This window comes from Balaenoptera musculus, chromosome 11, assembly GCF_009873245.2.
Source record: "Balaenoptera musculus isolate JJ_BM4_2016_0621 chromosome 11, mBalMus1.pri.v3, whole genome shotgun sequence".
Lineage (NCBI taxonomy): Eukaryota > Metazoa > Chordata > Mammalia > Artiodactyla > Balaenopteridae > Balaenoptera > Balaenoptera musculus.
In genome coordinates, this window is record NC_045795.1 from 36,596,173 (window position 1) to 36,621,300 (window position 25,128).

The 25,128-nt window shown below is 36.6% G+C and overlaps 1 protein-coding gene across 2 annotated transcripts in view; it reads right to left on the reverse strand.

Annotated features, from left to right (window-relative positions):
• ZFAND3 (zinc finger AN1-type containing 3) overlaps positions 1-25,128 on the reverse strand; it is a 336,221-nt gene that overhangs the window by 50,701 nt on the left and 260,392 nt on the right. For both annotated transcript variants that reach the window (XM_036869699.1, XM_036869698.1), the window contains one exon: positions 5,405-5,470. In XM_036869699.1, coding sequence (XP_036725594.1) covers positions 5,405-5,470 — 66 coding nt within the window. The remainder of the gene's footprint in view (positions 1-5,404; positions 5,471-25,128) is intronic.

A 25,128-nucleotide genomic window follows, 5' to 3' on the forward strand; every position in this document is an offset into this window, starting at 1 on the left:
TACCACCCTTTAGCTTCTGGATCAATTTAAAAGATCTTATATAAACCTCTTGGTAACATAATGACAATGAGACATTTCCCTTTAACTGGCATCTGAACACTGATGTGGAAAGTGTTTAGCACATCAATCTTCTCTGAACTCCCAGGTGAAAAGGAGTTTCTACTCTTTGTCTTTGTAAGAACAGACAATAATATCATGAGCAGGCTGCCTGAGAGAAGTGAGTCAAGAAAAGGTTTTTGGGAAAAAAAAGGAAACAATGAACAATACCAGGCTATCTAGTTCATGTCACTGTTCATCACACTGAAATAGGTGACCCAAAAGGATAAACATGTGCTTTAGGAAAGAAAAGAAGAAAGAGGAGAGGGGAGGGGAGGAGAGATCAGGCAAGGGATATACAGTTAAAATGAATTAGCATGCTTCTTATAGAGTGGAAAGACGATACTTTCTGGGAAAACCTGCCTTGATGTTTAATGGGACAGTTTCTAGTCCCATCTGCTTTCATCTTAGGCAATACTACAGCTCCCTTATGGCCCCACAAATGGTTATTTTACTTGCTATTCTACTAATTATAATCACATTTTTAACATACACACAGCATTTTAAAACCATCATTTTTCAAGTCTATCAGAGAGAATATTATTTACTCAACATACTTGCTGGAAAAAGAGTAAAAGTGAATATAAGATATAGTGGAGCAAAAGTCTGTTGACAGGACCACCTAGTCTGTAAACTTGTAACTTTTTTCTTATTTTAACTTCAGAAATGAAAGGACTATAAAATGAAAAAACAAACAAAAAAGCCATATAAGAGTGGTGAACTAGGGAAGGAGCAAATTCCTTTTTTTCATGTGCTAAAAAGTCAACCTTGATAAACTCAACCTAGGGCCTAGAGCTAAGAACTGGTTAATGCCCCACTTGGAAGGAGTAGGGTTCTTGGGTTGGTCACTGTTAAGGATTCTACTGGAGGGAGACTAAATTCTCCAAGGAAATTTAAGACAAGGAAGGCATGGTTCTATCTGCCTATTATAGCTTAAATTTTAAGGTTCATCAATGGCAAACGCCAACAAATAAAATACAAAAGAACATTTCTTTTGCTGTAACTCTACAAATTAAGTCTTACCAAAAAAAAAGATTACATGTCTTTAAATAAGAAATCCTAAGAAAAGGCAACAAACCTCTTCCCCACAAGACACTTTAAACATAAAAATATGACCTCATGAAGGTATTCACCTAAGTATCCAAATACATTCCCAAAAAAGTTGACTAAAGGAGATGACTGAAGCTCAGATTACAAGTTTTGTTTAAGGTATAACTTGATAGTTAGAAAAGATGAAGGACAAAAGGGAATCTTCTGGTAGTTTGTTGCCAAGGAAAGCGAACTCTTTCTTTCACAATATACGTGTTCTTGGCAGGAATGTTGTGAGAATTAACAAGGGAACATGTGCAAAACATTCTGAGCTCTTTGAAGAAATGTAAGCGTTCTCTAGTAATCTGAAGGTGTGATATACTTTAACTCTCACATTCTAACCAAAAGCAACCTGGGACTTGGCAGTCTTTGCTGACTGTAGATATCCCAGAGCGCTACAAAGCCACACACACCTGCACTTAATTTTTCTCTCTTAAATACCAAAAATGATCAAGGTGCCATTATTTTTTTCCATCTAAAGATCACCGAGTTTAACTGTTAATGCTATGTGACTAAAAGCCAGCATCTAAAGAAAAGCCTTTCCCACCAAGCTCACAAACACGAACTGATCTTTAATTTGCCACTACTGCTGCCTTTTGCAATCTGCTTCTTAAGACTCACAGCTACCACAGAACAATTTCTTAAAGGGTCCCCTCCCCTCTCTCACTTTTGATGGCTACAGACCCACCACTCTGCACTGCTGTCCACCTCTCTAAATTACAATACCCTCTGATCAAACAGTAGTCACCTGAGATACAAATAGAGACACTTATCAACCACTCAGGCTACATTCGTTCCTTGACTTATTAATAATGGATCTAATGCTAACCTTTAGATCTAATTTGCAAAGTACTAAAAAGAAAATGACCTGTGTACTGAGGAGGTCACTAACTTTTTTTAAGTGCACACTCCCATCTAAGACACTTGGCCGTGTACCTTTAATATGTATATATTTGTATGTGTATTTGCTGATTTTAAACTATACATATGGGCTAATACATAACTATGAAATTAATCTGTGAAACAGAAATTTTAAAGGGCTGAGATAAAGAGCTTTTATGATTTTCTCTCCATACCTCACAGACTGTACATTGTGTGCCCTTCTTCAGAGATCGGTGACTCAAAGAACTTTATTCTAGCCTAAGTATCCTTTTTCTAGCACACATCATTATTAAGCTGGAGGCTGCTTTAGGTCCAAACTTAATATGGATACATTGGCTGGGAGGGGGTCAGTAAGATCTAATTCAGAGGGCTTTACTCTATGGCTCCTAAAAAATGACACCACTGTAATTTTTTTTTTAACATCTTTATTGGAGTATAATTGCTTTACAATGGTGTGTTAAAGTAATTATTTACTATCAGTTGTGCCTGAAGCCCTGTGCTCTGGAAGATCTCTAGGAGCGCTACTGTCACTGTGTCCCTTGAGGTAGAAGCACCAGAGCATGTGTTAAGAGGCATGAGTCCTATTCTTGAAGAATCTAGACACCAAGAATACAGGAACAGTCCAGCAATGTAACACTAAAAAAAGCGTTGATTCATAAGAAAAATGTTCAGAATCCCCACCATGGGCAACCTGCTGATTTTAGGACAGAGAGAAAGATGGAGACAAAGACAGTCAGCTTGTGGTTCTCAAATCAAATCATTTAATTTACCTCTGAAAATCAGGAAGCTCTGTCCTCTAGAGTCAGGGCCATTATTTCAGGCTAACTGGGGGAGCCTGAGGGGGCCAGTGACCGGCTACTTGAGAAGAAGTACAGCAAGCTGAACCTGATGACCTTTAATGTCCACAGTGAGAAATCTCAACTTTCCTTCAGGCTTTCTAGGAGATGACCTGCACATTGCATTAATTTCCTTCCAAGCCAGAAACTCTCAAACTTTTTCTAGTTAAGAGGGATGTATTCACCTAAAAGAAGGCCTGGAAATGTGTGACTGAGAGCTCAATGTCTCACTTATCATTTCATGTAAGGAGACTTTAAAACATTACCTTCAGTTCCTACTATAATACTGACATGCAACAAAGAATGTGATCAACATAAAGCCAATTAATGAAACTAGGCATGGCAATGCATTCTGGTACTTCTAATCTAACTCCTTTCTGCCTAAAATACCGATTGATGTGTTACCAACACTATCTAATGATTGGCCACTGTATACACATAATCTTTAATGGTAAGACAATATAATAGCAGCTACCATTACTGAAGATCTACTATGCAAGCTTTATGTGTATCATTTCTTTTCTTACATCAAGCTATGAGATTTATCACCTCATTTTACAGATGAAGAACAAATTTTGAGATATTTACTTAAAATCATATTTTGTAAGGGGCTAGGCTAGGATCTGAAACAAGATCTGCTTCTAGAATTCTGTTTCAAAAACTATGTCACTACCTGCTATAATTCCAAATCTGTGTTTCTCTTTCTCCATATTTCATTCAATGATATGCTTTGTACTGTCTGGTTAGGAGCATAAATAATTATAATAAAATATGATAAGCAGTAATATGATGTAGTGAAAAGCAGGCTTTAGGATCTGAAGGATCTGTGTTCAAATCTTGACTCTATTACTTACTAGTAATATTACCCCAGGAAATATATTTAAATTTCTGAGTGCCTGTCTTGGTTAACTGTAAAAGAGGAATAACTATCTTGCAGAATTGTTCTGCAGATTAAATATGCATGTATGTAAAGTATACTGAATGGTGCCTGGTAATGTAGTAAGCATGCAATACATGGTATTAGTATTTTTAGATACACAAGATAGTATGGGAACAGAAAGGATGAAACAGATCTGCCTAGAAGATGAAGGACACAAGTACATGATATTCAGGAGGGGTTCCTACTAGTTTCAGTGTCTAAGCTGAGCACACAAGTCTCTTTCCTAAATCTCTCAGGATGACTCAATGCGCTCGAGGCTCACGCCTTGATGACACCTGAACATGTCAGGTAGTGCTAACCATAAACCCTGTCCTGAGGGCCAAAACTGGAAGGAAAAAAGAAAGACCAAAGTAACCTGTGTGTGTGTGAAGCGCTGGACCTGTAATCAAAGGGCTCGAGTGTTTTTTTAGGCTTCTGGCTGGAGTGGGTAGGAAGATGGCTCTTGGACTTCCCTCTGGCTAAGCAGGATGGTCTGTCTCACCCCAGGGCACAGTTCTCTTCTGTCTCAATCAGGAACTACCCAGTGGAGCTTGGGTACTGAGCACAGGAGGGATGGGAGCATGTCAGGACTATCTCACACAGCCCTGCCTCAAAACCGGTCATTTGGAACAAAAGAGTAAAATTAAAGTTCCTCAGAGTTCAATGCCTGGTTGTTACTCTGAAACTGTGCACGGACAGGCCTGTTTGAGGTTAACATCAAAACTATGAGCATTTAAAGGGGTTGAGGTTTCAGTGTAAGTCTGTACACAGAGGTAGTTTGTGCTATTTCTGCTGGGGAGTTAAAAGGACTTTTTAAGTTATGAAAAATACTTTGCGACCTTTAGAAAAACAAAATAATTATTTTGATTCTTTCAAATATAATCCTTAAGATACTCTAAATAGCAGGCAGCATTACTTAAAAAGGCAAATACTGTCGAAAATAAATTAAGCTACAGGGTAAGGGAGCAATGGGCATTCTGAGTGCTCTTTAGAGAGCTACAAGATTCATGGCTTCACGCTTAATAAAAATGTCACAGATGCACAAAGGTTTTTTGGGGACTCCATGTATCTGAAAAGAATGATTTCAGCACACCCCATGGCTTTAGCACAAATGAAAGGAAATAATTTTCTAAAACTATTAGGACACTATACTAGTCAGTTAACCTGATTATCTGTACTACAACTTCTTTTACCCTCCAGCCATCACTATTTAAATTATGTTTTTTTTAGTAGGTCCACGACTTATACAAATTAGCCACATGCTAGAAACCGGGCAACGATTTGCATTTTCTGTATGGTTTAGGTCTTAATAACATTCTTCAGACACTGGGAAGTAGGTAAATTTTGAGGTCCACCCTCTTGGTTCTAGCTGCCAGCATTAACTCCGTGAATCTGACCTCCAAGAGCATCACTCCGACCTCTGCTCACACTCCACTCCCCATACTAAGCACATGATACATCACTTCACAAATCATGGAAGAAATCAGAGCATACTCCGGCAAGGACACCGCATTAAAACCAGTAGCTAATGCCTGTGAATAATTCAGGTAAGAATGAATCCAGATAAGAATGATGTACGTACCTGTACCACAGGATCTTTTGGTTGGTGTGATTAACGAGACATGAGCTGTATCTGTGCATGGCCCACCTGGAAACAGAAAGGCAGGCACATCAGTTAGGACATATCCTCCACATACCCAGAGCTCCTATACTGGATAAAGAGAAATCTGAAAAGGAAGGGATCAACCTGTAAATATGCATGAGGAGGGGTTATTAGGAAAGATGAAGGTGGTAATGGTAGTGGTAGGTTAATTCTTAGCTCAGTCATTGAGTCTACAGGTCCATATTCTTTCTACATTATAACATGCTTTTCATAAAAAATAATCGAGTCTCACATAATGTTAAGACATTAAAGAAAAAATTTTTAATTAGAATTCTGATCTGGGTAAGAGTAAATTACCCGTAAGTTTGGGGAAATGAGTTTTTCCCCAGAGAAATAAGCAGGAGTACTCCTTCTCAGGCTTATCTCAGTGGTCACCCTACCTTTGAATTTATTCCAACACTGGCCTTATTTAAAGTGGGGGGGACTCTCTAAAAAACAAACAGCTTGTCAGAAGAAATAAGGATCATTGTAATATTTAAAGACAGCACTGCTGACTAAGGAAGAATATCTAGTTTAATTATAAAAATATGATACAAAGAGAGCCTTCATGCAATCTTTGTGGGCCCAGGGATCTGATGGATAGGTGTAATTCAAGAATATGCAAAAGATATAGTCAGTCAGTGGGTGAAGGCTTGAAAAGCAGTAATTTCATTCTACAGAATCAGGACCAACAACAAATTCTTAAGCTGATATTGATATATACTCCAACACATCCAATCAACTATGCCCTACCTACTGAAATAGGAAGTTACTGTGTAAACATGGAGACCTGTGGTTTTTGACATGCCCTGGGAGGGGCAGTAGTGATGATCATCAAGAAATGGGACACACAGGCAAATGTTACAAATATATTTTGAAAAAGCTCCCCAGGTGACTATAGCAAAGGGAACATGATTACTTAGCATAGTTTTATGTCACATATGACAAGACCTCATATCACTGAAGTTACTCATCAGAAAGGAAGGAAAGACGAAAGAGCTCAGAGACCTGTTCCTAGAGTTTATGCCACCAAGATCCATGGGTTTTGGAACCTGGAGAGTCCACCTAAGAAGTTCATCATTAGTCTACTCTTTCCTATACCAAGGCCGTAACAGCAGCAAACCTTAGTGGGTGTAAAAAGACACAGAGGAGAAATAGGAAAAGGGAGGAAAACCAAGTAAGTGTGTTGCTAATGTCAAAGAGCACTTAGCAAATACCTACTATGTGCCACCACAGGTTAGTCTCATGCTCTGGGGCTTATAATCTTGTTAGAAAGATAAAATCTGTTTACTTAAACACAGAACAATACGTGATAGCCAAAAAGAACTGGATGCAAAATGATCCACTGCCAAAGAATATGGAACGAGTAATAAATGCTAAATGTAATCAGGAGGAAGGATTATTCATCACTGGCCAGCATCACATGGAAACACTTCTCAAGGATTTGAAAATGAGGCAAGAATAAATTAAAAATTAGAAAGACCAAAAGAATAGGGCATTTCAATTGAAAAATTTTCATTACAAATGTCACATTCACTAGAGAAAGCTTAACATACTAAAATTCCAGAGGAGGCCCAAATGGGCACTGGTGACATAAAAATAAGTAACATGGAGAGACAATGAGCTGCAAGAAAACCTAATACAGACCCTACATCCTCGAAACCCTCTGGGCACTGGCTCTGTGGCTCCATAAAATGCTGTAGCTTCTGCCTCCATGTGTGATTTTTTTGGCTTTTGTTTTTTTTGTTGTTAAATGAATCATTCTTATTTCTGGGAACATAAGTACTTAAGTCCTGCAACTATTCTTTATTTAGTGAGTAATCCTGGGTAAGTGATCCTTAGTTTCTTTAACAAAAAAATGGGGATAGTTAAAATTGCCCATAAGCCACAGTGTTAATGAGATCTGTACAAAAAGACTTCGTAAACTATAAAGCCTTATGTTATGTATCTTCACTTTCTCTCCCATGAGGTTTTATGCACCCAAGGGTCAAGACTCACTTTGTCATCTACTCTTGGGTCATGACTGTATGGACAAAGGGCCCTTAATAGTGTTCAATAAGTGACCACCGCAAGCCACTTGACTGAATCAGTAGAGTAATGTACATTTTTAAAAAACCCTTTTTTACTGAGGTTTAACATAAAGAGAATGAAATACTAGAATGAAGTGCACAAATCTTAAGTATATACCTTGAAGGATTTTAACATATATATAATTGTGTAACAACCACCAGATAAAACTACTGGAACATTTCTGGAATCCAGAAAGTTCAAGGGTACATTTTTAAAAAGATTCCCAAATCTTGACTCTGGAAATTTGGATGCAATAGGCTGGGGTGGGCATAGGAAGAGATTAGTGTACATTTTTAAACCAGCTGAGCACGATGTACGTATTAACAGCCCAGTTAGTTCCAATCTCTGGTAACACTAACTCCCAGCTCAATATATGGCGAAGGTCACTGAGTTCACACAACATCGTGAGCCACACAAAACACAAGCATCAATAACAGCTTAACTAGCAGAATATTTTTTTAAAGGACATAAAATAATTCATTCAGTAAAATTATAAGAGCAGAGAGAAACTGGTTAAATCAAAACCCCTAAAGATATTTGGCTGGGACTCATGAATTAACACTCCCATGTTTACAAACGCAATCTTTACCTCATTTGTAGGTTGAAAGTTTATCTTTTTGAAAACTCCTAATGAATGAATTTCTGTAGGTTTTGGCAAATACACAAATAACTTCAAGGCTACCTAGCATATCTCAACATGCATCATCATGAAAGTGTTCTCCAGAGAGCTTGTTAAACTAACAACCCAATCCAAAGTATTCACTGCATTATAGTAAAGTACAAATAGAACCATAATTGAGCCAAAACAAACTGACAGCAAGAGTAACTGGCAATGATAATATATCCCAGCTTTGATAATTGGACAATATTATAAACAGAGAGCTTGGAATTAAGTTTGGTCTGGTAGACTATAACCTATGAAACTCTTTAAACTCCAGAACAGATGCACATGAACACTGTACATATATTCTATATACTAACTGTGCTGTCATATAAAATTCCTATACTCTCAAATAAAAGGAGTAACCACAGGAGATTAAGATATCTACCCCTTACACAATTAATTGCAAATCAACTCTGTTAAAATGAATGCAGGAGATTAAGGGCCACTCAAGGGGAACCTTTTCAGGTTTGAGTCCACAACAATAAAAATATAACATGAGTCCCATGTGGGTATAGCAAACAAAGTAATTTTGAGAGTTGATGTTAAGGGTCAAACTCAGGGCATCTGTTCCATCAAGGAATGGAGTTGGCTAATGTCTGAGAGGGGGGCTGGAGTATGGTCTCATAAATCATTGTAAATTCTGCTCCTATTTTTGGCCTTTCTTCCTCTTCTTTCCAAACAGTAGGGTAGACAGAGCTAATACCTGAAGAGTAAGATGAAGAAGTCTTTTCATGCCTGGGTCCTACAGGTTAATGTAGTGATGTTGTGTGTGTGTATGTGTGTGTGTTGGGATCAAGATTGGAAGGTTGGGAAAATAAATGCATTTCTAAGCACAGAATGATTCACACCATTACCCTCTATCCTATATTAGTAAGTAGCAAGTGAGTCTGGAACAGTTAAGTTTGGGGTTGTTAACTATTAAAAATAAAACCATAGTTAAGGTACCTTGCTTAACATGACAGACTCTCTGGGAATTCTGAACCAGACAATATCAAGATTAACTCATCTAAACTTTTAGCCCATCACCATGAGTGTTTTTTGCTTTCTTTTGCTAAAGCAAAATTAAACATGTCAAATTTTTTCAAGTTTCTTCATTATCTGAAGATACTTAATACTACCATTTTTCATTTGATATTACATTCAGAACTTTTTCCTAAGTTTCAACAATTCAGAGTCTGGAATCTGCAAGTAAATAATGTGTGTGGTAGCTTGTGGTTTGTATTCTGTAAGTCTGAATACTCTATCTTGTCTTTTAGGGATGTTTCTATTCTTGTATTAAAGGCGTCATACATAATGCAGCACTATGGATCACATTTGCAATTCCACGTGAGAGCCATGGAATGAAATTCTTCAGCTGTATTCCCAACAACTAGAAATCTTTACAGCCTTTGCAACAGGGTAGTGGATTTTCTTAGGGAACCAGTACTGATTTCAGCCCTGTAAAGTTGAAGACGGGGGTCAAATATGCATACTAAAAGTCACTGTAACCTGCAAAACCAGAAGGACTGAATAAAGGTATCCCGTCAACTATCAACATTCACATTTCAAGCCAAAGTGGCAGGAACCTTTTTCAGCCTCCTATAGAGTTACTGAGCATGTCAAAAAAACACTGAGCTACCATAGTAGTCAATCCAACTGACTGGTTGAAGACTATGACTCAGGAGAAAGACAAGAACACAGGCATGGAGGGCGGCTGCATTTATGCTGGTTATCATCTTAGGCACTCAAAATCTAAGGCTGAGTAAATATAGAAAAACAGTATTTCTCCTTAACCTTGAAAACAGAGATCAACAATCTACCCAGAAAGGTTTTGTTAAAAGAGCTGTGATGAGTAGCTATTTTTGGATCCTGATTCCACTAGCCCTCATTGGCTGCAGTTATACCATGTGCTAAACCACATCAATTAGGAAAAATGGACTGTCAAGAAGTCAGTCAGCTAAAAATTGCCAGAAGCTCAATAATCAAATATTCTACTATCAGCTCTTTCATGATAACTGCAAAGCATTAATACACAAAAATAGCTATTTTTTTTGTTGATTTATAACACTTCAATATTCTTGCTTAATTAGCATGACATTTACATAACAGTATCTAATTAATTTCTAACTAAAGACACTGTGGGCTAATTAGAAATGCATCATCCTTTTTTAACCAGCTTGTCAATTCCACTCTATCATTATCTGTACATTGTTTACCCTTGCAACATCTCACTTTTCCAGGCTTGCTATTCAAAAGGTGATTTCAGACAACAGATTCATGAGCTACAATTCTCCCTCCACTCTAGAGATTCATAATATCTTACAGGAGTGTTTTTTGATGAGCCATCCTAAAAAAAAAAAAAGAAAAAAAAAAGAAAAATCTATGCAATGGAGATAGTGAAATAAACTCAACACTGTCTCCTGATATGGCCATATTAAGAATGCAAAACTATCTTTTAAAAATATTCAAAGAATGTATATTCCTTCAGCAGTAAAACATTCTTTCTTTAAAAGCCTTCAAAATACACATGGATACTTAAAATAGTAAATGGTCATAAATATTAAGGACAGACCAGAACGCAGGAGAAAATAAGCCATCTCTTCAGAAAAGAAAACCCTATACTCCAACTTTACCCTAAACCTGCAATTCATGAACTGTTTTAATCAGAAAGGACACACCTAATCTGTCTACATAATTGAGTTTGAAAAGCACCATCTATTATAAACAAGGATACATAAAGATATAATGAGTGGGAATCTAAGTTTACAGAAAATCTTCAGCCCTGATAACAGCCCTCCCATTTCTCCAAATGAAACTTCCAAATTAAACCATTTACGAAGCTTGTTACAGAATCTAAGTGTTAATCTCTCAGAAATTCTAATCCTAACTCACTGCATGATTTTTCACACCATTTAGCTCTAAATCAGGGATTCATGAGAAGGGGATTTCCAAAGTGGGTAAGAAATTGCTACTGGTAAGCTCTCTGTTTTGTTCATAAAAAGGGCCTCTCAACAAAATTTCATTACCATTCCATCCCGACTCCCCTAAATAACTGTAGCTGGTAAGCTCTGCAAATATTAGTGTGTGTGTTTGTGCGTGTGTAAGTATGCCTATTAGTCTATCTGCACAACAGAAATAAAGTTTAAAATTCTCCCACACCACCTTCCTCAGGGAACAACACTACAAGCAAAATGAAATCAGGAATGCTTTCCATTTGCCCAGTACTGACAGACTCTTTTACAGTAGCGTGGACATCCCTACTGGGGCCAGGGTATGTGTTTTGGAAGAAATGCTCTCTCTTGACCCAGTAATGGCCTTAATGGCATGATCTTTAGGGGTAGTGGCAAAGTCTTACATATCTTGGTACCCTAGCATATGAGGTGTTCAAAATATGTCTTTCACTATTGAATGAAAATGATCCAGGCCAAAATCAATTATTGAACATACATATCTATTCAGAAGGGAAGTGGAACTATTAATAAACGGTTGATTTTCACCATATTTACATGTTAATCTAGCACAGCAGTTCTCAAACATTTGCATCTTAGGACCTTTTTACACTTAAAAATTATTAAGAACACAAAAGAGCTTTTGTTTATGTGGGTTATATCTATTGATATTTACCTTATCTGAAATAAAAACTGAAAAAAACCTTATAATTTTCATTTAAAATTCACAAAATAATGTCAACATAAAAACATATTTTTATGAAAAATAACTACAAATTTTTAAAAAAATGAGAGCAGCCTGGCTTAAAGAAGAAACCTGGATTTTCACATCTGCATTCAATCTGTTACAATGGATTGCTTATATGAAGCATATGAAGAAAAACCACCCTCACACGGATATATAGTTGGAAAAGGAAGGACCTCATGGATCCTGTGAATGGGTCCTGAGGACCTCTATAAGTCCCTGGACCACACTTTGAGAAAGACTGGTATAGAACAAAACAGGTTAATATAATTTCCATCTTCTCCACACTCTGCTCACATGCCAACTGACTTGTTCTAGTCCTGCAGAGACCCATCAATGCACTAGTACAAAAAGTAGTAAAACGTTTGCCCATTCTCAACAAAACATTAATATTTAAATAAATGAAGAAAAGAATAGTGGAATAAACTCTAGAATTATAATTTCAACCCAGAACATTCTATTTCTGCTACTTATGTAGGAAGAGTAAAACCATGTTTCATGTAACTCAAAGGATTCTGAGCAGTTAAATTTGTTTGTTTTTCAGATGTGATCTCTCACCTAGAACCCTTATAAACCAAAAAAGAGCATCCCATATATTAAGATACCGACAAACACTCACCACTAATACTCCGAAATGTGATAAAGTCCAACAGCAATTAACACTGAATTTCTAAGACACCACTATCTTGCGGTTCAAACTAAAAAGAAACCTTTTTTGAGAGGTCAAAATATCACCTGGCGAATGAAGTCAGTTCTATTTTTAGACACTTGTTTCTGTGACAAAGCATACTTAATATGAATATGAAATCGGGAGCTGTCACTTCTCCAATTTAGACTTCAGTTCTATTTACAGGCTTAACTAAGGCCCAACTCAGGTTTCTATATTTGCATTTTACCATCAACACAAGCATGAATCTCATAACATTAATGAAGAAACCACTCAGTATTACAAGATCTTTTATTTTTTTGACATAGTTTAGCTACCAAGAGTGTTTTCGTAAATCTTGTCCTGCGTCTGCAAATGAAAGAATGCACTGCCTTCCTCAGAAAAGGAAGTGTGACCTGTGCATGTTCTCTATAAGAGGCTTCACAGAAAATTAAAAAATACATCTATTTAGGCCATAGGTACTGCCCCGTGGACATTTAAAAAGAATTCTGAACATAGGTGCCCTTCTTCCCTGACCCTGTGCTGAGCCTCTCCTGTAAGTAGCTGTACCACAGCTGGCAATGTGTTCCAAGTGACAATGATTGAAAGGAAACTTAGCCAAACCTCCTTGCTTTACAGAAGTGAACACTAGCAGGTCTTACTAACAGGACCTTTCTTTGCAAATAATAGTTGAAAATGTCACAATTTGAATTATGTAAAGAAGTGTTTATATTGATATTTGGGAATTTTAAAAATTCCTTACCAACATGGCACCCTATTGTTTATTAAATCTAAAGAATCCTCCTTTTGACAGATCAAAAAGTGAAATGGTTTATGAAGCAACAGAACAAATGAACACAAAACATAAAGTTACATGCAGTCATTTTTTGGCATGGGCAGCTCTAAATTTTCAGAGAGAAGTTCACAAACACCATTAAAACATATTCACGTAAGTTTAAAATAACTACTTCTAACACGCAAAGAGATAGATAACCCTATTATATGATTTTTTTTCAGCCAAACACTTCTCTCATAACAAAACTTAAATTTAATTTAAAATCAGCACAGTGTCACCTATTAACCTGTATCTAGACAAAATAAAAACAGTATGACAACTGCAAAGGGCTAAAGCTATGTGATGTGTGGTTGTTCACTGTGACCTTTACTTTCACAGCCCAGTGTAGAGCATTTCATTTAATAAGAACATAAAAAAAATCTGCATTTGCAAAGAGGGGGCAGTGATGATGCTGCTTCAAAACCTAGTATGAATATCAATAACTGTATAATCTCATTAAGTGCCTGAGGAAACCTTTATGGGAAACCAACCTTTCAGATTTGCAGACTCCTTAAGGGATCCTTGAAAAATGGGTGTTTAAAGTTTGCTGGTCTCTCTTGCAAAGGGGAATCTTGAAGAGGGAAATTCAGGTGATAAAACAAATACCCATAAGCAGAAACTGGCTGTTTCACAACAGGCAGGTGGCTATTTGCAGTTAAAACAACAACAGAAAAGACAGTCTCTCATGCTAAAAGCTCTGTTAAAAGAGATGAACTGTCACCACAAGACAGCCAAATTTCAAAATTAGGTAGGGCAACTGCCTTTTTGAGTTACTTCACCTTGAGGTTACTGAATGGCACAGAAAACAATAAAAATATTAAGTAGCTGCTCAAAATCAGGTTCAGGCAATGAGAAGCCTCTCTTTAGTGTATCAAAACACATGAGCACATGAAGGTTCCCAAAAGTATGAAAAACTAGTAAACTTTTCTAAATATTTAAATCATTTACTGAGTATTGCCTTGCTGGGTGTTATGGGGCAGAGCAAAGCAGAATAAAATTAAGCCTCTGCTAATTTGGGGTATAACCTCTAAATTGGTACAGAGAGATGAGATTCTCATGTCAAAGAGGTGACCAACACAATATGTGATTAGATGTTACAGGGAGGAAGTTAGGAATTCCTTGGAGGAAGCAAGTGTGGAGGAAATGGTTCTGAGGTAGGCTTCCAAGAGCATGAATAAAAATGGTAATATGAGTTGCCATGGTGTCTTTTGGGGACAACAAGGATCTGGTTCATTTCAGAGCTGAGTATCGGTGCTGGGAAAGGTAGGGAGGTCAGATACAATGAGGTTCCAGATTACGTAGGGGAAGGATGTCTGATACAAGATTAAGAATCTGGATGATCAAATAGGCAGTGATGAGTCAATGAAAGAATTCCCTTTTTTGTTTAACATGATATCAATGGGGATTCATCTGACTAGTTTATTGACTAGGACAAGATTAGAAGCAAGAACAGTCTAAAGATTATGGCTGTAATCCTATGAAAACACAATGGTGGCAATAACTTCCCAGACCTTTAATATTTCTCCATTGAGCTAACACTAGAGGATCATAAACAAAGACAAATTAGGAAATATAAACAATATTAGAGTAATTAAGAATAAGATTTAGTTTGTGTACTTGGTACAATACATATTCTAAAATTAAGAGCACCTTTAATAGAAAAAAATTTTTAAATAAGAACAATATGTATAACTTCATTCCAATAAATTTAGAAATGTAGATGAAATAGATATTTTTATAATAATACTAATTGCCAAAACTGACTTTAAATGAGGTCAAAAATATAAATAGTCCAATATCAGATATCAGGCCAATCAGTTTTACGAATAAATTCTTCAAGCTTTCAAAGAATAGATACATTACACAATGTCAGAACATAAGACAAAAAGCAGTGTTAGGGCACTGGAAAAGATGACAAGCTTTCTATGAGATTAATGTAACTAGTATCTAAACTAGACAGGAATAGCATGCCCACCATATATAAGCACACACGTACACAAAATTAACTCACTTATTAAAAAGGCACAAAATTTAAAATAAAATTAGCATTTTGAATCCATCAGTACACTGAAAGAACTACCAGAGTTTATTCAAGGAATGCAAAGATGGTTTAACACTGGAAGTCTATTAAATTAAGAGATTACACATTAAAGGAGAAATGTATATGATCATCTCAACAGATGCTGAAAAGCATTTTATAAACATTCCTCTCTGATTTAAAAAAATTAACAAGCTAAAAATAGAAGTTTCTTAACCTGATAAATAATATCTACCAAAAAACCTATAGCAAATACTACATTTATGTGTGAAATACTAATATATTTCACATACATTAGTAATAAGAAGTAGTATCAGAGTTAGGAACAGGAAATACATATATAAAGCTATAAAGAAGAATTTCTAACAAGAAATGTATAAGGCTTACACTAAGAAAATAATAAATCTTTACTCAAGAATATTTAAGAAGGTTTGAACAAATGAAGACAAATGATATTACTGTATGAGAAGGCCCAATAATGTATTAAAATGCCAATTATTCCCAAATAAACCTATATTTTCAGTGTAAACCCAATTAAAAATCACACTGTAATTTTTAATAGAATTTGACAAAGTTCATCGAGAAGAAAAAATGCAAAAAAATAGCCAACAAAATTTAGAAAAAGATTAATTAAGGGGGAACTAGCTCTATCAAGATACCAATACACACCACAAAGTTATTTTCCAGTCTCAGGAATATACAATTAGACCAATGGAACAAAATAAAAGAGCCTAAAAACAGATTTACGTTTATAAAATAATAACGGAATTTCAAACCAGGCCTAATTGATAAGTGGTTTTGACATAATTGGTTATCCATTTGGAAAAATAATAAAGGTAAATCCCTATACCTCATATCATATACAAAATAAATTTCAGATGGAATCAAGAGCTAAATATAATTCTAAACTGTAAAATATAAAGAAAAATATTTTTATAAGCCTGTGATGGAGAAAGCCTTCTAAGAAACACACAAACCTAGAAGACAAACTAACAGACTTGAATTTTAAAATCTGTGAATTTTCTAATGGAATACAAGGCACCCAAATCAAAATTAAAAGTCAAATGACATACCAGAAGAAAATATTTACATGATATGTAACAAATATATAAGAATACATAACAAATATCCAGAATATATAAGGGGCTCCTACAAATCAGTCAGAAAAAAAGGCTAACAAAAAAATAAGCAAAGAATACAGATAGGCAAATCAATGGAGACACAAATAGCTAATAAACATATGAAACAGTGCTCAATCTCACTATCAGGAGATGTCAGGGAAATGCAAGTTAAGATAAGCTTTTCTTTTGCCTGTTGCCCCCAAAAAAAGAACACCTAACATTGGTAAAAGTATGGGAAAAATTGCTCACTCAAATAAAGTAGCATATAGGAATAAAGTAGTAATGTCATTTTGGAAATTAATTTGGCGGTATATATAAAAATTTTGATACATATTCTTTGACTTGTTAGTTCTTCTTCCATGTATTTATCATGGAAAAATGATACACGCACCATTACTTATGTTTAAAAATGTTTACATCATATGGTTTATAGCAGTGAAATATCAGAAACAGTCTCAAAAGAAAAGAGAAAATAATAATACAGAATACTACAGAGCAGTTTAAAAAGAATTAGGCTGACCTGGAAAGATCTCTAAAATATACTGTTAGGTAAAAAAGCAAGATACAAAACAATACATATAGTATGTTCTCATTTGTATAAAGAAAACCTTATATTTATGTAGACATGTATATAACTGCATAGAAAAAGAATATATATAATCCAAAATAAATAAACAGTGGTTATCTCTGGCAAGAGTGGGAATTTGGGGGGTAGGGAATGGGGTGGAGGCATTAAAAGAATATTTTCACCTTCTAACATACATAAACCTGTATGTCTTTGCTTTACTTGTATACTTAAAAAATAAAATAAGACAAAAAAGAGGGCAGCAAATAAGTAATTTAAAAGTCATGGTTTTGCTTTAATTTTGACTATTTTTAGACTACAAAAAAGGTCAGATGACACTCTAAGTGCTTGAACAAGTTCTCATCCAGCCAACAATGTGGAATAGAAGTAATTTCCATAAGAAAACACTGCTCAACTGGTCCTTTTGCATTTTGACCGGGATTCATTTAATGATCCCATACATTGATTCCTGGTGAATTACAACCATTCAATTCAATACAGCATACAACTGTACGTTATCAAACTGTACTGCAAAGTACCAATCTTTTTAGAACACAAGCCCTAATAAAAGCAACATGCTTTACAGAATCAGCTTCAAGGTAAATAAATGCACTGGAAAAAAAAGTACCTTTAAATTAAAATCAGAAGAGACATTTAAAATTTTGGCATTCTTCATTATGGGAAAGAATCTCCCACTTTGATACTATTATATATCAGAAAAGCTCCATCTGTTGTATAATTATCTCTGATAAATGGCCTGATGCTCCAAGCTTCATTAGAGAAAAAGAAAGAGAAAGACACATACAGAGAGAACTGTAAATAAATCTCCTCACCATATTTCACTTAAAACCAGCCCAGCAGGAAGTCATAAAATATTTTTAATAGGTAATATTTTCTGAATGTTCTACTAGAATAAGTCAGCCTGTTTTGCACATTATCTGGTCTTCAAGTAGGCATAGTCCAAAAAGGGAAAACTAGTTTCACTTAGAGATTATTATAAATTTAATTGGCAAAAACAGACGAACATGAAGTTCAGCCACTCAGTGGCAGTGATATTAATTTTCCAAGGGACAGATCTGTCAGACAGGAATGAAGACTAGCAGCCAATGAAGCCCAGTGCATGTTCAAAGACCCAAGGGCAGTTTAGCAAGGAAATCTGTTAAAACATGCCACCATTTTATTTTTTAAATGCCTGGGGAAGTTAGGCTATGACCAGGAACCAGTTTCCAAGGAAACAATGGAAATCTCTTTGTTCAAAAAAATTAATTTAACCACAGATAAAGAATGCTCTCAAATTCCTGTTTTGGGAATCACTGTCATATTAAAGGAAAATCCAGCCAGCACTTGGAAATGAAGCTTTATTCATTAAAAGTCTTCACTAACATTCCAGTTAGTATGGTTCTCACTTTTTCTGTATATTTTCTTTTGGTTACAACAAAATCATCTCTTCGGTATATGTAGTAGAGAAGAACAGGAAAAATTTTCAGCATTATGGATGAAAAAAGGCCGAGAGCTGAGTTCTAGCCCTGTCATGTGACTCAAGGCAGGTCACCATTCAAACCTTTCCCTCATCTGTAGAATAAGGAGGAGACTATCTGCCCTGCCTATGTTGCACACTGTTAGGATGATCCCAGAAAAATAACGTTTGTCAGAGGGCTTTGTAAAACAGGGGTTGACGAACTTTCTCTGCAAAGGATCACTGGGTCTGTGTAGTAACTACCCAATTCTGCTGTTAGAGAGAAGACGCAGCCACAGGCAATACTTACATGAATGAGCATGGCTGTGTTCCAATAAAAATTTATTTGTGAACACTGGAATCTGAATTTCATATAATTTTCACATGTTGTAAAATTACTGTCCTTTTGATCTTTTTCATTTAAAATCATTCTTAGCTCGTGGGCCATACAAAAACAGGTGATGGGCCAATTTGGCCTGTGGGTTATACTTTGCCAACTTCTCTTAAAAACTATTGTTTTATATATGTGTTGGTTGCTGTTTATTGCTTAGTATGTGCCTCTACACAGTTTAGAAACGTGTTCTGTACGAGGTGGGCCCTCTCTAACTGTTAGATTAGAATGTCAGAATATTTTAAAACAAGCCCATTTCTTGCCATTACTCTTCCCTAGTAGCAGGTATCAGCTCTCTTCCTCTCCTGCCTAGAAAGAAACAGACCAGCTAACTCTCCACCAACACCTCAATTTCCCTCCAGTACATAGTGGGACTGGCTAACCCCTGCCCCCGCCACCAAAAACCCCACAAAACCTAGCTCTGTAGGCATGTACACCATAAGGTCCCCCAGAGGGCACAAGCAAGGATGTCCAGGCCTGTAAGAGCATAACAATAGGAAATCTAATTTACAGGAGAAATAGAGAGAAGGGTCTTTTAAAAAATCTTTTAAGTCCAATCTTATAAGACTCTGACTTAACGTGACCAGTCATCTGCTCATCTTGTTAAGGCTATCAGGGCAGATGCATTGTCTAAGTCAAGAGTAAATAACTAAAGTGATTGCTAAGTAGCAATGAAGACCCAGGTGATCCACTGACACCCTGCAAATTTCTTCAACTGTGACCCACCTAGGAGAAGAAAGGTGGAGGAATAGGTAGCAGGGGATTACTCATATTAATCTTTTAGTACCCTCAAAGAGACCAGAATTTCATATAATGCATCCGCCCTGACAGCTTTAACAACCAGTTCCAGCGTTCTACCCACAACCTGACATTATTTCAAAAGTTGGCTCAAGAAACAAAGTACAGGGCTTCCCTGGTGGCGCAGTGGTTAAGAATCCGCCTGCCAATGCAGGGGACACAGGTTCGAGCCCTGGTCCGGGAAGATCCCACATGCCACGGAACAACTAAGCCTGTGCGCCACAACTACTGAGCCTGCACTCTAGAGCCTGCAAGCCACAACTACTGAGCCCATGTGCTACAACTACTGAAGCCCATGCACCTAGAGCCCATGCTCCACAATAAGAGAAGCCACTGCAATGAGAAGCCCGTGCACCACAACAAAGAGTAGCCCCCGCTCGCCGCAACTAGAGAAAGCCCACGCGCAGCAACACCCAAGTAGCCAAAAATAAATAAATTTATTTAAAAAAAAAAAAAAGATCAATGTCTCCTAGACTAGATTTGAATCTTCTAGGAAAGAGTTCTATGCCTGTTTGGGGTCATAGGTATCCTTAAAAAAAAAAAAAGAAAAAGGAAAAAAGAAACAAAGTACAGTAGCTGATTCAATTTGTTGTAAGGCAGAAACAAACACAACATTGTAAAGCAATTATATGCCAATAAAGATGTGGGAGGAAAAAAAAAAAAAAGGAAACAAAATAAACCACAATTTATCTCCTCTATGAAAAACCTGGAAATTGAAAGAACAATAAATTGGTAGTAGCAAAAGCATTAAGAAATGTATGTTATTTTGTTCTTTTTAAGTGTTTGCGCAACATCCCTTCCTCTGTAGTTTACTTGCAAGCAACGGCCTTTACACTACAAATCACTACAGAGACGGGCAGCAATGGAGTGGTGCTGGAAAGCCAGGCTGCTCTGTGATGTTGGGCAAGATACAGAATCATCCTGTGCCTCCATTTTCACATCTGCAAAATAGATACGGTAATACCACCCGCTTTACAGGGTATTATGAATATGAGGTAGGTTAATACAAATAAAAATTTGGAACAGTGCCTGGTACTTAGTAAGTACTCTGGTGATAGCTGTTACCATTTTTATAGCATTTAAGTGTTATGACAAGTCCTTTGGTCACTATTAGAATTTTGTTTACAACTGCTTTTTGAAAATGCTTCCAATGGCTAAAGTTCCATGGACTCTTCTGCAGACACACATAAGATGCGATAGGAAGAGACACATGTGTGTTTAGACAAAGAAATATCCCTTTGAGCTTTTGGACACCTGTTTTATTTGACCTCCAGTCAAGGTGTTTTAAGAAATTCTTTTGGATAAAAAATCTGTCCTGTTCTCTGCTTTACACATTCTTGTCAATAGTTCTTACTCTATCTGCAGTCTTTTCGAAACAGCATTAATGTACCCAGACTCTCACCAACCTTTCTGTTCTTATATTCATTTAACTTTGAGAAGCGGAAAGCAGATGTAAGCAATACTCATTCTCTTGATTATTAGGAAGAAAAGTAAAACCTTTCACAAGCCCCAAAGAAGACTCAGCACTTCCAGTTCTACACTAACGCTTCCAGTTCTACAATAACAATGGATCCATAACTACTACAGAGTTTACAGATTATGTAGTACTTGGATTTGGAATCCCACACCCATTTCCCAGCAACTCCCACACCTTACTTCTCCATAACTCTCTAGGGGAAGCTAAGGACCAACAGATGAAATTCTGGTCTCTTGAGGATACTAAAACATTAATATAAGTAATCCCCTGCTGCCTCTTCCTCCACCTTTCTTCTCCTGGGTAGGTCACAGTTGAAGAAATGTACAAGGTGTCAATGGATCAGGCTGTCTACTCTCACCTGGGTCTTCACCGCTACTTGGCAATCACTTTAATTACCTCCTGTTGACTTACAATGCATCTGCCCTGACAGCTTTCACAAACCTTCCTTACTTTTCTTCTCCCTATATCCACCCTATCCACAAACCAGGCACTTATCTCCTCACTCTAGCATAGTTTTCAACCTAGGCGAGAAGGCAAAACTCGCCTGAGAAAGCTTTTGCAAATGACATGCTTATTAATCACTATTCCTGCTACTGCCTCCCTTACACCCTAAAATTCTCATGCACCTGTTAGGGAGAACAAACCAGAAACTCAAGGAGAGATGTATGTATTTGAAAAGGTGACCTCCTTGTGGATAGAGACCTAATCTTATTCATTTCTGTACCCAGCACTTAACCTAGTGCCATTTAGCAAAGACTGCTAAATGAATATACAAACCACTGAAACAGTTTATTAAATAGTTTATTTAGAGAATTAATCACATGATCACCAAGTCCAAATTTTTCTTGTCAGCTTACAGTTTCCTGAAGCATTTTCACAATGTTGAGGCAATATACTATAGTGGTTGAAAGCACAGGCTCTGGAGCCGAATCAGTGGGTTGGAGCATGAGCTACACTGGGCAGCAAGAGCTCTGAATTTTGGGTGGAAGTTACTGAACCAGTCTATGCTTCAACTTCCTCATTTGTAAAAACAGGGATAATAAAAGCACCTACCTTATAGGGTACTGTGAGAATTAAATGTTAGTATGTGTAAAGAGCTTACAAGAGGGCTTAGAAGATAGCCAAACACTTCATAAATATGAGTAAATATTTTCATTATTATTAATATTAATTATTATTATTTCATTATTAATAATATTTCATTATTATTAATTATTAGTATTGTGAGAATTAAATGTTAGTTAGTATGTGTAAAGAGCTTAGAAGATAGCCAAACACTTTATAAATATGAGTGAATATTTTCATTATTATTAATAAAGCTTACACCATATGTTGAAATTTGTTCCTTGCCTTTTGTGACCTTGCCCACTATCACTTGCCTCCTCTCTGACTTCTTCAGTTGCCTCCTCTGTTTTGGTTTCCCTCTAAGTTCTATTCTCACTGCTTTTCTTTCTTCTCACCTTTGGCAATCTCACTTAACCCCTAAGGCTTCACTTATCATCTGCATGTGGATGAAGCCAACCTTGACTTCTCTCTCCTGAGCTCCAACTCAAACTGCCCAGTTGAACACTTAAGTCATCATTAAACCTCATATTAGCAAATCTCCTCCTCTCTCCAGATCTATGAAAATCCAAGGTTTACAATAATGAGCTCCACAAGAATTAGGAAATGAGATTAGATTCTGAGAGTTTCACTTGAAGAGTTAAACACACAATGGTTTAAAGCAGTGATGTCACCAGAAAGAGAGAATGGATCTGAAACTGGTAGAACTACACATCCTTAGTCAGATAGAAGGTATTTACGTATATATCGAAAGGAAAAATGTGGCAGTCTACAGCAGCCTAGAGTGGCAAGTTATGGAAACACAGGAAGTGCTGTGTCCTAGGGGCTCCAGAGCTCAGGGTAGGTCTAATCCCAAGCAGAGGAGGGGGAAAAGGGCATAAAGATGGAATCTTGTACTGAACGTAAGACTTTCCCTATATGTCCTCAGAGTACACCTGACAATCAGCGTGACTCAAACTTTCACTTCATCTAACTCCACTTGTTCTGAGTCCACACTTTGCCATTTGCTATGTAAATCCTTGTTATGGGTCTGCTTCCCATAAAGATCTGACTCCAGAGAAAATGTTTTAGTCATACAGTCATATGGATATAGTGTTTTTATTTTCAATCCCTGTTATAAGGATATTTCATGATGAATTAATCAAGTACCATGTGAGTTTCCACATACCTTAATTTCACAGAAAGAAAGTGTTGATCTTACCAACATGAATATTTCTATTCTCTGTGGCAGTTATATTTCACATTGTGAATTAACTAATTAAAAGCATGAGTTCTAAAGCCAAATGCTTGAATTTGAATGCTATTCTGGTTACTAGTTTGCTACCACAGGCAAATTACTTGATCTCTTTGTGCCTGTTTCCTTCTATACAATGGGGAAACTGAGTATTTACACCTCAATGAGTTGTCATGAGGAATAAAAGAAAAAATATGCAAAACATATAGAACAGTGTCTTGGACATAAAGTGCTCAATTAAAGGTAGCTGTTGTTATCTCAGAGCACTTGGGTTGCTCAAGTTGTTTTGATCCTGGCCTGATCCTGGTGTGTGTGGATCCAGTCAGATGCCATTCCACAAGATGAGATTCTGATCGGCTCCAACCTTTCCCTTAGACAAGGAGTTCTTAACCTAAAGGCCATAGTGAGCTTTAGAAAACTTTTATTCAAAATTGAGTATAAATGGTTGGTGTGTATTTTTCTGAGACAAGGGGCCAGAGCTTTCATCAGCTTCTCAATAAGTACACAACCCTCAACAGATTTTTAAAAACAAAACAAAACCTACTGCCTTAACATTATCACTACCATTTTCATCTTTTTTTCTCCTCTTACATAATTTCAACATCTTTGCCTAGGCCTCTATTCAATAGGTTACAATAATTTAAAAATTTTCTCTGTGCAATGTTATCTAGTATAATCCTTCCCATTTTCAATACTGCCATTCTACTTCTGCAAAATAATTGTAGTAATATTACTCCCTTTGCTCAAAAACATGACTACCGTCTAACATCCAAATATCTTCGCTGAGCAGTCAAGTCTCTATGGCACGGCCACAATCTACCTGTCCAGCCTTGTCCCCCATAAATGGCCCTAAAGAAGTCACTTGCCATTGCAGAACTCCATGCAGCTTTCCTCCATATTGTGTCTATCTTCAACACCACCTTCTCCAGTAAACCAACACCCTTCTTCAACAGTCCATGTCTTCAATACGTAAGAAAGACCATTAAACTAGGTGCATACAACCATGTATCAGAGTTTCTCAACCTTGGCATTACTAACATGTCAGGCTGGATAATTCCTTGCTGTGGAGGGCTGTCCGATACAGTGTCAGATTTTACAGTGTTGGGGGGAGGGGGAGGGGCAAACTCACTCCTGGTTGAGAACTACTGATATAAGAAATATATTTAATTTCCACTGCTAAACAGTAAATTCTTTGAGGACAGGGACTATGGCCTTTTTTACCTTTATGTTTTCAACTTTACCTAGTACAGTGGCTTATGACAGGGGTTTAGATAAACATTTGTTCTCTGCTAATCTTTCCAAAGTTAGTAGATAGAACATTCTAACCTACCATATTCCAAGGATTTCTAGATATTCATTAAATTTGAAACACCAGATTTCAACCTGTTAAGTAAAGCTTTTAAAAGGTAAAAAGCTGCTATGTCATAACATCACTACAATTTTCAACAAACCCTATCAGTTACAGTTGTGCCCTAAAGGAAATGGTTAGAGCATTATAAAGCTTAAATGGACAATGGACTTCCATATCACATATATGATAATAGCATTCTGTCACTGAGAACTTATAGAAGAGTAAAAGAAAATACTTCCTCCTCCCTTCAAATATCCCGTGTTCTATGAAGTATATAGTGTTAT